Source organism: Bufo gargarizans, chromosome 8 (genome assembly GCF_014858855.1).
Source record: "Bufo gargarizans isolate SCDJY-AF-19 chromosome 8, ASM1485885v1, whole genome shotgun sequence".
In the NCBI taxonomy this organism is placed as follows: domain Eukaryota; kingdom Metazoa; phylum Chordata; class Amphibia; order Anura; family Bufonidae; genus Bufo; species Bufo gargarizans.
This window is the reverse complement of record NC_058087.1, coordinates 193,940,131-193,953,850: the sequence shown is the minus strand read 5'-3', so window position 1 is coordinate 193,953,850 and position 13,720 is coordinate 193,940,131. Positions and strand designations below refer to the sequence as shown.

At 44.9% G+C, this 13,720-nt stretch overlaps 1 protein-coding gene across 2 annotated transcripts; it reads right to left on the bottom strand.

Moving 5' to 3' along the window:
- Positions 1-708: 708 nt before the first annotated feature.
- Positions 709-6,425, bottom strand: LOC122945109 (serine/arginine-rich splicing factor 5). Of its 2 annotated transcripts, none has more exons than XM_044303982.1 (8): positions 6,355-6,425; positions 5,156-5,301; positions 3,021-3,091; positions 2,813-2,935; positions 2,667-2,733; positions 1,616-1,689; positions 1,418-1,528; positions 709-1,305 (listed from the first exon to the last, which is right to left on the bottom strand). In XM_044303982.1, the coding sequence occupies exons 2-8, from the start codon at positions 5,279-5,281 to the stop codon at positions 1,038-1,040; spliced, it is 840 nt and encodes a 279-aa protein (XP_044159917.1). In that variant the 5' UTR covers positions 5,282-5,301; positions 6,355-6,425; the 3' UTR covers positions 709-1,037. The 2 variants fall into 2 exon arrangements, with proteins under 2 accessions (XP_044159917.1, XP_044159918.1); XM_044303983.1 differs by having other exon boundaries at positions 709-1,302.
- Between the last annotated feature and the right edge of the window lie 7,295 nt (positions 6,426-13,720).

Genomic DNA, 13,720 nt, shown 5'->3' with positions numbered 1-13,720 from the left:
GCAGGCTGCCAGACTGATCACTCATTCTATCCACATGAAGGAGCATGCAAGTACCGAGTTCTCAGTGTGATGTCATAAGGAGGCGTGGCCAGCCCTGACCCAAACTGCCCATGCAGCAGGAAACCAAGTGAACGGCAGAGCTGGCGGCAGGTGAGGGGAAATAGCAAGATGGGAAAACATAAAGCTAATCTACCTTTCAGCTTCTGTGTTGTACTGGGGCCAGGCTCTCCAGCCTTTATATATCAATGTGATATCCTCTTTGTATGATCATTGTATTCCTCGGCTTTTATGCATCAGGAATTACTATAGAACCCTGAATTTGAGTGTGGCGTTGGAGGGGTACGTGCTTGAGTGTGGCGTTGGAGGGGTACGTGCTTGAGTGTGGCGTTGGAGGGGTACGTGCTTGAGTGTGGCGTTGGAGGGGTACGTGCTTGAGTGTGGCGTTGGAGGGGTACGTGCTTGAGTGTGGCGTTGGAGGGGTACGTGCTTGAGTGTGGCGTTGGAGGGGTACGTGCTTGAGTGTGGCGTTGGAGGGGTACGTGCTTGAGTGTGGCGTTGGAGGGGTACGTGCTTGAGTGTGGCGTTGGAGGGGTACGTGCTTGAGTGTGGCGTTGGAGGGGTACGTGCTTTGTTGGTTACTTTGAAAATGCTCAAAAAATATCTGATTTGAAATGCTCTGGGGATGCGCATTGTCACACAGAAAACAGGTCTTTATTAAAGTTTATTTCAACAGCATATTTCACAAATGAAACATAAGTAAGCTGGGAGATAAGGAGACGTGCAGCTATATACAGCAGTGAGCACAAGACGCATCTCATGCTAAAATACATGGGAAGATACATTTACACAGACGACAGACAAGCAGGTGATGTTTATCAAAAGACAGGTTGAGAATCTACTGTCGTGGTCCACATCGGTAAAAAAAAAGAAGTCTTTTGCCCCGCTTTCTCACTTGATACTTACCAAGATTTGGCAAGTATACACATTTCACACAAAAAATTCAGAGGAATAAAAAAAAAATTAAAAAATTTAAATGTTCAGTTTCTGCTATCAACAGATCGAGACCTCGACCGAGACCTCTGATGATCGGCAGATGCTGGGGATTTTGATGGGCTTTTAGATGCAGCTTTTGGTGATTGATCTGGAACAGGCGACCTACTCACAGATCTGGATTTGCTACGGTTACTGCGGGGAGTGCGGCTACGACTACGGGAACGGCTATAGGACTTCCTGCTCCTGGAGCGGGAACGACTGCGGGACCGGGATGAGCTTCGGCTGCGGGATCGGGACCTGCTTCTTGACCTGCTGGAAAACCAATTCAAAGTCAGTCAAAGACATTCAATCAGAATCATCTGTGTGCCTTAGTAGGTCTGTCAAGGCCATCCCATTGCTATATACAAAAAATAAAAATCCAAACCTGTGCCTCTTGTTTCCTTCAATCAGCCTAATCTTCCTTCCATTGATCTCCTTGCCGGACAGTTTGTCAATAGCATTTTTAAGATCACTGTAAGATGCAAACTCAACGACCCTGTGGAAATTAAGATTGCCCGATCAGTTAAACCGTCTACCGCTCTCATTAGGCAATGGACAGGCATCCGTCTTCACCCCTACTTACCCTTCGTTTAGTTTAGGTCTGTGCGCATCAGCAAAGGTCACTTCACCGGCTTGTCTCATGAAGTCCTTCAAATCCTAATGCAAGACAGCAGTTCATTAGCACAAAGACAGACGACATGGAGACAATAACACTGAAAAAAATCTCACAGTGTTAGACCAGAAGCTGACATTTGTACTTTTACCACTCTTGAGATTTAGAATAGCAAAAACTACAATAGGGCACAAAATAAGTGCAGAGTCCTCTAAAGTAAGAAAACTAGCTTAAAGTGGAAGAGGTGTTAAATTACAGTAACATACTAAAATTAGCATTTTATACAAGCCATTTATTTGGTGCCCATGATGTCATTAAGAATATAAGTTACTTTACCTTTAATAACAAATCCCTAGGCTAGTCAATCAGCAAACTGCATTAAGCGACTGGACGAACCATCACGAGACAAGCCCGACTGGCTCTTCACACCCACTTGAGGGCTAACCAATTGATCGAAGCTTTTATACGATACGACCCTCCCTATAAGAAGACTATGGACGATGGCCATCATTTTCTATTCTTGGACTTTATTGCGACCAGCATTCCAACGACCACCTAATTGCGCATCTTTCAACTTTGCGATCACGACCTCCTATTCGGAATCTTTACAGGCAGAACATCTCTCAACTTAAGGACCAGATTTCGTTAACTCTCAGGGGGTCGCTGCAACCTGGTACTTTTAAGGAAGTGCTCCGGTATGTCTAGACCGGCAACGGATCTAGGTAGCCAACAGGCAGTGTAGGAGCTCACTGGCAAATTCAACACGGCCCAACCACAAGTGACCAACACAGAGCGATAACCAACAGACGCTCCTCGTCACAAGGCCAACGAGACACAGATAGGCTGGCAAATAAAGGGTTTAATATTTGGTTAAAATTAGGTTAAATAATACAATAAAAAAAATTATATATAAATAAAAACCCAAATCCCAATTAAATAAATTTTGAAATTGCCATAAAGTGTATCTAAGAGTACACTGGCAAACATTTTCATGTTCCCCGTATAAAATGAGTTCACAAACCTGCCAGCTGACGCGGGAGGACAAGTTTTCCACAATGAGACGATTTTCGGTTCTTATCGGCGGAGCACTGAGAAAGAAATGTACAGTCTGTATACAGCTAGTCTTACTACGATTAGTTTTCTGACTGGCCAGGAAAGACAACTCACCTTCTATCATTACGTGGACGGCGACTACTAAAACGATCAGAGTATCTCCCTCTTCCCATTCCTCTGCCACCGCCGCCACCACCACCACCCCTGGAACGCAGGCGTGCATGCTCAATAGTAACCCTGAAAAGATAAAGCAAAAGCCTGTTAGGTACAGTGACACCACAGGGGGGGAAAGAAAAAAAGGGTACAAACCACAGACACCTACCTTTCACTGCACAGCTCTTTCCCATCAAGCTCATAAACAGCATCATCTGCATCTCTGGGATCTTCAAATTCCTGCAATTAAGAAAATTTGGTTTTCAGCAAATTCATTTCTAGACCTAAAGTTTTAACAGGGCCTATTAAAAGGAATGACAGAATGGAATGCCCATAGAGAACAATGGTCCAGAGGGGAATGCCCATAGAGAATAATGGAAATGTAATATTTGAATTAGAGACAAAACCATATGACATATCTAATAATTATTTAGCAGACTTACTCTCCAAGTTCAGTGGGATTATTTAATGTTCAGATTAAGGGTCCATTCACATGTCCGTGTGTGTTTTGCGGATCCACAAAACACGGACATCGGCAATGTGCGTTCCGCATTTTGCCGGCACTTAACCCTGGGTTCACACCTGAGCGTTCCTCAAACGCGCGTTTTACGCGCGTTTTTTGTAATAGTAAACGCGCGTTTGTGTCATTGACTGCAGTGTCCTATGGCCACAAACGCGCGTCAAAACGCCCCAAAGAAGCTCAAGTACTTGTTTGAGCGTCGGGCGTTTTACAGCGCGTTCGTACGCGCTGTAAAACGCCCAGGTGTGAACCCTTCCCATAGGGAAGCATTGGTTTTCATGTCTTAAGCGTTTTACAGCGCGTTTGAACGCGCTGTAAAACGCTCAGGTGTGAACCCAGGGTCATAGAAAATGCCTAATCTTGTCTGCAATTGCGGACATGTTCTATATTTTTCGGGATCGGAATTGCGTGCTGCCCCATAGAAATAAATGGGTCCGCAATTCTGTTCCGCAAAATGAAATTGCGGATGTGTGAATGGACCAAGTGGAATTATCATCTTTTTCTGCAGAATGATGAAGGTGAATGACACAAAGGAATGCCCATAGACTATAATGGGAAGTAAACACTGAGCTCATTTGCAGGTAAATCTGTGTTATGTAGGACATTAACATGATAATCCCACTTATTCTCAATTTTCAATAATCCCACTGAACTTGAAGAGTAAACCTGCTACAGATTTATTTGATATGTTGAATGGTTTAGGCACCAAGTCACGTTTTACTTCCCATTATAGTCTATGGGCATTCCATCCCCTTGCATTCTATAGAAAACGGTTATAATCCAAGGTCATTTTACAATGTGCTGCTCTGCCAAGGAAACACTTGCGGTAAAGGTTGAGGTCCTACATAACACACATTTACCTGCAAATGAGCTCATCGTTTACTTTCTATTATAGTCTATGGGCATTCCTTATTCTGCAGAAAACAGTGATAATTCCACGTAATCTGAACATGAAATAATCCCACTGAACTTGGAGAGTTAGCCTGCTAAATAATTATTAGATATGTCATATGGTTTTGTCTCTAATTCAAATATTACACTTCCATTATTCTCTATGGGCATTCAACTTTCCTGTTAAAGTCTATGGGCGTTCCACTCTGTCATTCCTTTTAGTAGGTCCCGTTTTAAGGTCATTTCGGCCGACCAAGAAGGGCTTTAAATATATTGCGTCACTTGCCAATGAAAATACAATTCTGATAAATATATTTTTACTTGTGAACAGGACTAAACCGTAAGGCTGAGCTATCCAACCCCAAACCGAAGAAAAGCTGTACCGTTACATCGTATGATCTTTATTGGACGCGTCACCCTGGATGAAAGACTCCATCCCCGTGAATACGACGTTACAAAATAAATACGCAATATACCAACACCCTGCCACCAGTTTCGACACCTGCTTTTGCCTGGGGGTGGTAGTTCCATCCCATTAAACCCCTCCCCCACAATCGGCTACCACTATTCTGTTGGTGTACTCATCTAGCCTGAGCTGCTACATTCACAAGGACCATAGGAATCTGTAGTCCGGAGGCGTTTGACTTCGATGTACGCTCTGCAAACCACACAAGGGTAAGGTGGGTGTCAGAGCTGTAACGCTGCCTGTAGTGAATGGCTGATCCTCTGCATAGAGGTGTTACTTGTCACTGTATTCCTACTTGACATAATGAGATGACTGCTGAGCAGTGATCTCTACAGATCAAATATTAGGCTTAAAAGGCCGCATAAAATCTGCTGTCAGTTTTTTTTATTAACACACACTCACTTACCACAAACACACACTCACTTACCACAAAGCCAAACCCGCGTTTTAGATCAATGTCTCGGATCCTCCCATAGCCTTTGAAGAACCTCTCGACGTCCTTCTCTCTGGCCGCTGGGTTCAGTCGCCCAATGAAAACTCTGCACCCGCTCATGCTGACGTAGGTTATGAACCCTGAAAAACATGCACGTTTATTAGCACCGAAGACACCTAGCGGTCCGGTTTACACTCCTGTCACTAGATGGCGCTGCAGTGACATCACAGGTCTGAGCAGCAGCAGCCGCCGCCCCCCCCGCCTACTTGCCATATGCGCCATGCCAGCCCTATAGATGACAACAACGTCCTCCCCGCGTATAAAAAGCCCCCCCCCCCCATTGTACGAGCACAGCCCCCTCCCTACTAACACATAATACCACCATTACTAGACATCACCGACTACAGGGGGGGGGGGGAGGCTGAAAGGATCACATAGCCCTAAAACAACCAGATCTATAGTAATACAAGCGAAGCTGGGCAACCTGCTGGAAAACTACAATTCTCACCATGAGCTGCTGTAGGCAGACTGGCCATGCTAGGAGTTGTAGTTTTGCAACAGCTGGAGAGCCACTAGATGGCCAGCGCTGACCTAAAAGGTCTCAGAAAATATAGAAATTGTAAGGACAACCAAGACAATAGGGGAGGAATCTGGGGCAAATACAACTGGCTTAATTGCCGACAGCGACCAATCAGATTCCACCTTTTATGTTCCAAAGGAGCTGTGAGAAATGAAAGGTGGAATCTGATTGGTTGCTATGGGCAACGAAGCCAGTTTTCTTTTACATCAGTTTGGATAAATCTTGCCCAAATTATAGACATAAAATAGTGATTTTTGTGACACGCCACAGAGGAATAGCAAATAATCTTCAGCTTAACCCTTCACTTACACTATCCTGCAAGCTTTCCAAGATGGCGCCGGCAGCCTGGCCAGGAGGCGTGGCCTCGCCACAACCATAAACTGCCTAAAACTAACATGTCCATCCAATAAACACGCAGGACGAAATTTCAACACAATAAACACCAGATTTAACCCCGCTACTCTCGGCCAACCGAACCGACTACCAGTACAAGCGGATAAAAAACAAACATGTAAACATAAGAAATAATAAAAATTAAAAAAATCTCCAAAACAAAATTTTTAAAATCCCCACAGTATAGGACTACACAACGCGCGGAACCATTCACACATACCCGATTGTCTCGTCAGCAGCACAATCCACGGAATGACGCTCTCCTCGCTCTGCAGAGGACTATAAAGTACAGGGCGGGGCCTAACTAAGAAGAGGCGTGGTTAACATCACGTGTACGCCCAGCTACGTACCGTCCTTCACATGAAAAAGGACATAAAAGCAAAGCCCCGCCCCTCCCTTCCTTTACTGCTCTTCACAAAATGGTGGTGGCTCGGGCGTGGCCTGAGAACGGAGCGCGCTGATTGGTCGAGGGCGTCGACGATGCTAGAAGTGCTGCAGTGGTGTGTGTTTCACAAAATGGAGGTCGACAAAGCCAAAGCCCTGTGTCATGATGTTTCTATTGCTTTATAATATATAATACAATGATAAAAATGTATAATACAATTCAGACTGAAAATAGAACAATAAAGGTGTAAGGGGTCTCAGTTTTTTCCCTCACAGCTTCCACGGCCCCCTTCCCCATGTACATTTCTCAGCCTTTGTTCACGGACGGTGCAGTGAGGCGCAGATACCAGGGGTTGTCATGTTTGCTACGCTAGGTACCTTTACTAATAATTGTAAGGGTAAGTCCACACAGGGCGGATACGCTGCGCGTTTACATGTAGCTAAAAAATGAATAAAAAATCTGTAATGTAAATTCACCTTAGAAGATTGTAAGGCAGCTCTCACCTGCAGTGGTAGAATCACCTGAGGTGCACGGATGCCGCCCCTGGGTGCGGTAAAATCCAAAGTAGAAAGGAAGAGAAAAATCCGGCTCACTTCAGATGAAGTATAAAGCTTTTATTCCAGCAAAGTAAAATCCGTAAACAAGTGTACATGAAACAATCTACGCGTTTCAGACCTCTGAGGTATGTGGGTCCTTCCTCATGACAAACATCCTCAGAGGTCTGAAACGCGTAGATTCTTTCATGTACACTTGTTTACGGATTTTACTTTGCTGGAATAAAAGTGAGCCGGATTTTTCTCTTCCTTTCTACTTTGTAAATTCACCTTAGGGCTCGTTCACACCGTGCCGTTTTTTGTGATCCGCAAAACACGAATGCCGCCTGTGTGCCTTCCGTAATTTGGATGGGACGGAACAGGAGGCCTATTATGGAAATGCCTATTCTTGTCCGCAAAATGGACAAGAATACAACACAGGACTCTGAATTTTTGCGAGCAACGGATGCGGACAGCACACAGAGTGCTGTCTGCACCTTTTGCACACTCTTTGAAGGTGAATGGTTCTGTATGCGGAACGCAGAAAACGGCCCGTATATGTAATACAAAATACGTTCGTGTGAACGAGCCCTTAAGGTGTGGATTACCACCATAGGTTTCACTCTGCGATGCATAAGGTGAAATCTCACCCAAAACCTGTGACAAATCTGATGTGTCCCGAGGGGGCGCCAGGGCGGGTGACAGTCCTCCCTCTGCAGATCAGGGCACAGCGGTTTCTGTTCACTTTAGGCTACTTTCACACTTGCGTTAAACTTTTCCAGTATTAAGTTCCGTCCTAGGGTCTCTATACCGGAAAAAAACGGATCAGTTTTATCCTAATGCATTCTGAATGGAGAGCAATCCGTTCAGGATGCATCAGGATGTCTTCACTTCAGTCACTGTACGGTTTTTGGACGGAGAAAATACCGCAGCATCAAGAGCTCCGTACAGTATTAGGCCTCTTTCACGCGACCTTATGGCTTTTTAAAATGTTTTGCAGTCCATTTTTCATGGATCTGTTGTTCCGTTTTCCTTTGTGTTTCCGTTTCTGTTCTGTTTTTCCGTATGGCATATACAGTAATTACATAGAAAAAATTGGGGAAAGGGGGGGGGGTTCATCTTATGCCTTGAAAATTTTGAATAAAAAAATCATAAAATTGTACCTAAAATGATACCAATAAAACTATAGCTTGTCCTGCAGCATCCACTTTCTGGCCATCTGGTCGCTTTTTAATGGCCATTTTGCATCTATTTTTAAAAGCCGTGAAAAACGGATTTCAATGATGTACGTCTGCCATGAAAACGGACAAAAAGTATGTCCTATATGGCCTTTATTGACTGGTCGCTAAAAAAAAAGTTAATGTGACTGGCCCCATCGACTTACATTGGCTCTTAAAACCTTCACTGTCGTGTGAATATAGCCTTAGTTTTAGGGCTCATGCACACGACCGTTGTTGTTTTGCGGTCCGTTTTTCACCGATATGTTGTTCCGTATCAGTTTTTTTTTCCTCTGATTTAAGTCCTCTTCCATTCCGTTATTCCAGAAAACATATCCGTTTGGTTTCCGAATTTGATCCGTTTTTTGCGGATCGTATACGGAAACAGTAACTTATTAATCACCAAACACATGACCAATATGGGCTGGGCATAGTATGGATCCACAAAATACGGATGTGTTCCGTGTGCGTTCCGTATTTTGACTTAAATGGGGCCTTGGACCGTGATTTGCAGACAATAATAGGACATGCACTACTTATTTGCGGAACGGAAATACAGAATTTACACGGAGTACATTCCGTTGTTTTTGCAGACCCATTGAAGTAAATGGTTCCGCATACGGTCCGCGAAAAAAACGTTACGGAAGCAGATAGAAAATACGTTTGTGTGCGTGAGCCCTCACACAGTAGAGTTCTCACTAATGTGATCTCTGTGACTCTCTCTGGAGCTGACAATGCGGGGATCACTTTCAGGTATCACGTTTAACAGAAATGCGCAGTAGAGAGAATTAAAGACGGAAACTAATGCGGTTACTTATAAAGCATGGCAAAAGGGTCCACAAAAAGGGCTACGGAACGTCGCATATCGCTTTTTACTCAAACAGTAGAGTACATATATTAAGAAGTTTATTTTGCTCCAGAATAGTGCGCCTGCAGCATTTTTAGTTTGCGCCAAATGTATGATTTTGGTTTTTTAAATGTGTCTACATCTGTGGTGTTGTCTTAGGCCTCCTGCACAAGACCGCATCCGTTTTGCAGTCCCCAAATCGCGGTTCTTCAAAAGACGGATGTGGTCTGTGTGCATGCCACAATTTTCGTGGGACCTACTTGAAAAAAGCCCATTCTTAGGAAAGGTTCTATAATTTGCGTCCCGGACAGCACACGGATGGCATCCATGTGCTGTCTGTTTTTTTTGGCGGACACATAGAAATTAATAGGTCCGGGCGCAATCTGCAAAGAAATGCAGATTGGATACAGACCAAACATACGGTGGTATGCATGAGACCTTGAGGTGAAGGGAAGATCCGTATGTCCGTTCTGCAACACCGGAATAGGCATCGTAACAATGGGTCCTCAAAAAAATGGACGTCACCTGTATTGTTTGCGGATCTGCGTTTTGTGGACCGCAAAATACATACGGGCGTGTTAGTGCCCTCTCAGTCTTCTCTATTTGTATTCATAAGTCCAAGGTTTTGTGAATATTATGACTTGTGTGTGGAGACTATTCACTCAATGGGGGCCATTCACTGCCACACTTACATGACAATGGGGCTTGTCCGACAAGTTCAGGTTTCCACATTATAACGTTAATTTCGATGTGACAGGGATGATTGTCAGCACAGAGCAGTGAATGGATATATGTTTCTGTATTAGGGTGCGGCCACGCGGTCCGGTTTCTTGATGCAGTTTTGGGAGTGAATAAAAAAATTAGCGGAGAAGTCGTATCTGTTCTTTATACTTCCTTTCCTGTTATGATTCACTCCTGATTTTGGCTTCCTAACTGGCATCAGGAAACCTGACCGCGTGGCCGTATCTTTAGCCAAAAAAGATTAAGACCTTCCTGTGGAGGTTAAAGTGTGGTACAATCTGTGCTCTTCAGTACGGACTGTGGCATGATCAACGGAGTCACATCACTCGGATCGCGTCGTCAGGAGGCCATCCAGTGATAGAATCGGTGGCCTATTAATGTATAGGGCTGTGTGATAACTGGGGCTATCAGAGATTGATAAAACCTACATAGAAATTAAATACTTCAACTTACCTGAGGACAGGTCATCAATATAGGATGGTCCTTTTCCCTTGACTTTAGTGGGAGTTACTGAACCCCCACTAACTTTCACCAACTCCAGCAGATACATATGAGCAGGTTTCAGGGAATGTTGGATGGTGCAATGTAAACATATATGTAGTATATAGGTATACATATGGTAGTTCTCATGATTTTTTTGTACTTAGGTTGCCATGCACATAAGATAGGGCAGGTTTAACAGCAGACTAGTGAACAATGGCTTCACTGCTGCAGCCGGACGCATTTTAGGCAGTTTCAGCCATTCCAGCTGGTCATCCATGTTCAATGACGCCGGGCGAAGGACAACCAATCTTTCTTTCAGGTAGAGATCTTTAAAGGGATTCTCCGGGCTTTTAGTATTGATTACCTATCCTCAGGATAGGTCATCAATATCAGATCATCGGGGGATCCGACACCCGGCACCCCCGCCGATCAGCTGTTTGAGGAGATGGCGCGCGCAGTGACCATGTGCTGTTTCCCTTCTCTCTTCCTGCTGCTGCAATGTCTATGGTCACTGCGCGCGCCATCTCCTCATACAGCTGATCGGCAGGGATGCCGAGTGTCGGACCCCCACCAATATGATATTGATGACCAGGGGTCAAGTCCTGGGAAAAAAAGTGTGGGAACTCACCCAAGATCCACTGCAACCCCCCCCCCCCCCCTCCAAAAAATAAAAAAGCACAGAAAATCTAGCATGCTGTAATTTGTGTAGCTGCGGACTAAAAAAAAAAAACACTTAGAAAAGTTTGTCCTGGGATTCGATCTCATGACCTCTACACATCAGAGGCAAGGCATATGCCCTCACAGCTATGAAAGCTGTCTAGCTAGTTACTTAAAAAAAAAATATATAAGACTTCTACTGTAGGTAACTTTGCCCACTGTGTATGGATGTAGCAGAGCTGGGTGTGTTGGGGCAGCTGTCATGTGTATGGTTGTGCACTAGGTATCAGTAAACTAGGTATCAGTAGAAGTATCAGAAAAAAAAAAAAAAAACACTTTTAGAAAAGTTTGTTCTAGGATTCGAACTCATGACCTCTACACATTAGAGGCAAGGCATTTACCCTCACAGCCATAAAAGCTGTCAAGGTAGTTGCTTAAAAAAAAAAAATAAGACTTCTACTTATACCTAGTGTACAACCATACACATGACAGCTGCCCCAACACACCCAGCTCTGCTACATCCATACACAGTGGGCAGCTGTCATGTGTATGGTTGTACACTAGGTATCAGTAAACTAGGTATCAGTAGAAGTCTTATAAAAAAAAAAAAAAACACTTTTACAAAAGTTTGTCCTGGGATTCGAACTCATGACCTCTACACATCATGAGAGGAGTCACAGTGAGGCAGTCGCAGGCAGCAGCACCGCACATTCAGCTTCCTCTCAACTGAAGCTGCCCCTCCTCCCTGCCTGCCCTGCACAGTGCGCTCCGTCTCCATCTGATTCTGATTCAGCCGCGTTCTCCTGGCTTGAGGCTGAAAGGGAACGGCGTTCCTGCCATGAAAAAAGTGCAGGAACGCCGTTCCCATGCGTTCCCCCTCCACTCGACCCCTGTTGATGACCCATCCTGAGGATAGGTCATCTATAGCCCTGAGAAGACAGACAATCTATTAGCTAAAACGGTTGTTAATTTTCACCCAACTAATGACCCATTTAGTTGAAATCATCCATTCTGATGAACTATACAGTAAAAAAATTTTTAAATGAGCAAATAAATTGACTGTAACATGCCCGATCCACAATAAAGAAAGTAGATTGTGCCCGTTTACTTTCATTTTCACTTGCCAATTATCAGGAAGGGTTGCTGCTTCTCTGCCATCACCATTTCCTGCGGCTCGGACCCACCTCTCACTGTACTGCTCTTTCCGGCAGGTCCGGCTTCTGAGTTTTCTCTGTCTCTGAACGCAGGCTCTGGCCTACTTGTGCTCCTAAAGGCCAACATGTGCTTGACCTAATTCTCATCAGCCATGGCTGCCAAACTTGGGGTACTTTAGTCACCTTCCCTTATGGAAGGGTGCCTGAGCAATAGGTTTCCTAGTGTGCTAGTAACTTGCTAAGGTGTCCTGCTTCTGTTGTCTGCCCGTGTATTGACTTTCTGCCTATTTCCTGGATTGTGACTCTCTTTTGCCTGACCTGTGCCTGACCTCTATATTAACCCTTCATTGCCTGCTCTGACTTCATACCATTTTTCTGTACTGTATTGATCTCGGCCTATCTCTGACTACAATTTTCCTAAGCCGTGGGTGCTCTGCTCCGGTGTCTCTGACCCTGGTGCGTCAGCTTTCAATCATACAGAGACTATTCCAGTAGGCATTGGCCTGGTGGTTCCCCTGCAGAGCAGTCCAGATCCAGGTTAAAAGGTTTAAAACCAGGAGACTGCCAGGATAACGCCCCTTAGGATTAGCCCAAAGTCACCGTGGTTCCACACCAACTGCCGTAAAATGTACATTGATTAACATGGGGAGATGTGCTGCTGACAAATGATCGTTTTTATGTCAACACAGAAGATTTGATCAACGACAAATGAGCTTTTTGACTGGGCAAGGATTTAGAATGAACACGTAAAAGGGTCTCAAAAAGGTTGTCCTGCTTCACTTGCATCAGTTGGTCTCTTGACACAAGGAGGCCAGGTCACCGCTGCAGCAGCGTAACACTGGATGTTGACAGTGGGGGTCCTGGGCCCTACAGCGGAGATGCGGGAGCGAAGAAGCTGGGACCTATCAGCGGGGAGCAAGAAAGTATGCTTCCGTCCTTAGGTCTGGTCACAAGGAGGGGTCTGCTAAAAGACCTCCCAGAAGAACAACCCATTTTTAAATGTGTATGGCAACCTTTAGCGCAATCAATGATCTCCATTGTGAGGAAATATCAGTGCAAGCAGGGGTGCACCTAGCCTTTCTGCTGCCTGAGGCAAAAACTGAAATGTCGCCCCTTCCTAACCTAACGCCTTCCCTTCAGCCCATGGACCTTTGGCTGACCCTCTCTTGTCCGAGGCGATCGCCTCACCTGGCCTCATTGGTGGTGCATCCCTGAGTGCAAGCAGTTTCTTTCCAGCAAAGTTATTATTTTAGACCAGGCATGGCCAACCTACAGCTCTCCAGCTGTTGTAAAACTTCAACTCCCACCATGCCCTGCTGTAGGCAGTCTGGGAGTTGTAGTTTTGCAACAGCTGGAGAGCCTCAGGTTGGCCATCCCTGTTTTAGACTACCTGGCCTGGGTTTAAACATGATATGCATATTGATGATATTTTTGGGCAGATACTACACTGTAATCCCATGGACTGACCAGACACAACCTTCCAAGTGAACACAAAACCACTAACCAAGCCTTTGCATCTTTTGTGAAGGGCCACCATAGACTGCAGAGCTACAATGGCTTCGTTTTTCA

Coding starts and splice junctions, on each gene's coding strand:
- LOC122945109 (XM_044303982.1), bottom strand. CDS start 5,281: ATGAGCGGGTGCAGAGTTTTCATTGGGCGACTGAACCCAGCGGCCAGA. Junction 3,092..5,155: donor AACGCGGGTTTGGCTTTGTG/GTAAGTGAGTGT, acceptor TCTTAATTGCAG/GAATTTGAAGATCCCAGAGA. Junction 2,734..2,812: donor CGTCCACGTAATGATAGAAG/GTGAGTTGTCTT, acceptor TTTCTTTCTCAG/TGCTCCGCCGATAAGAACCG.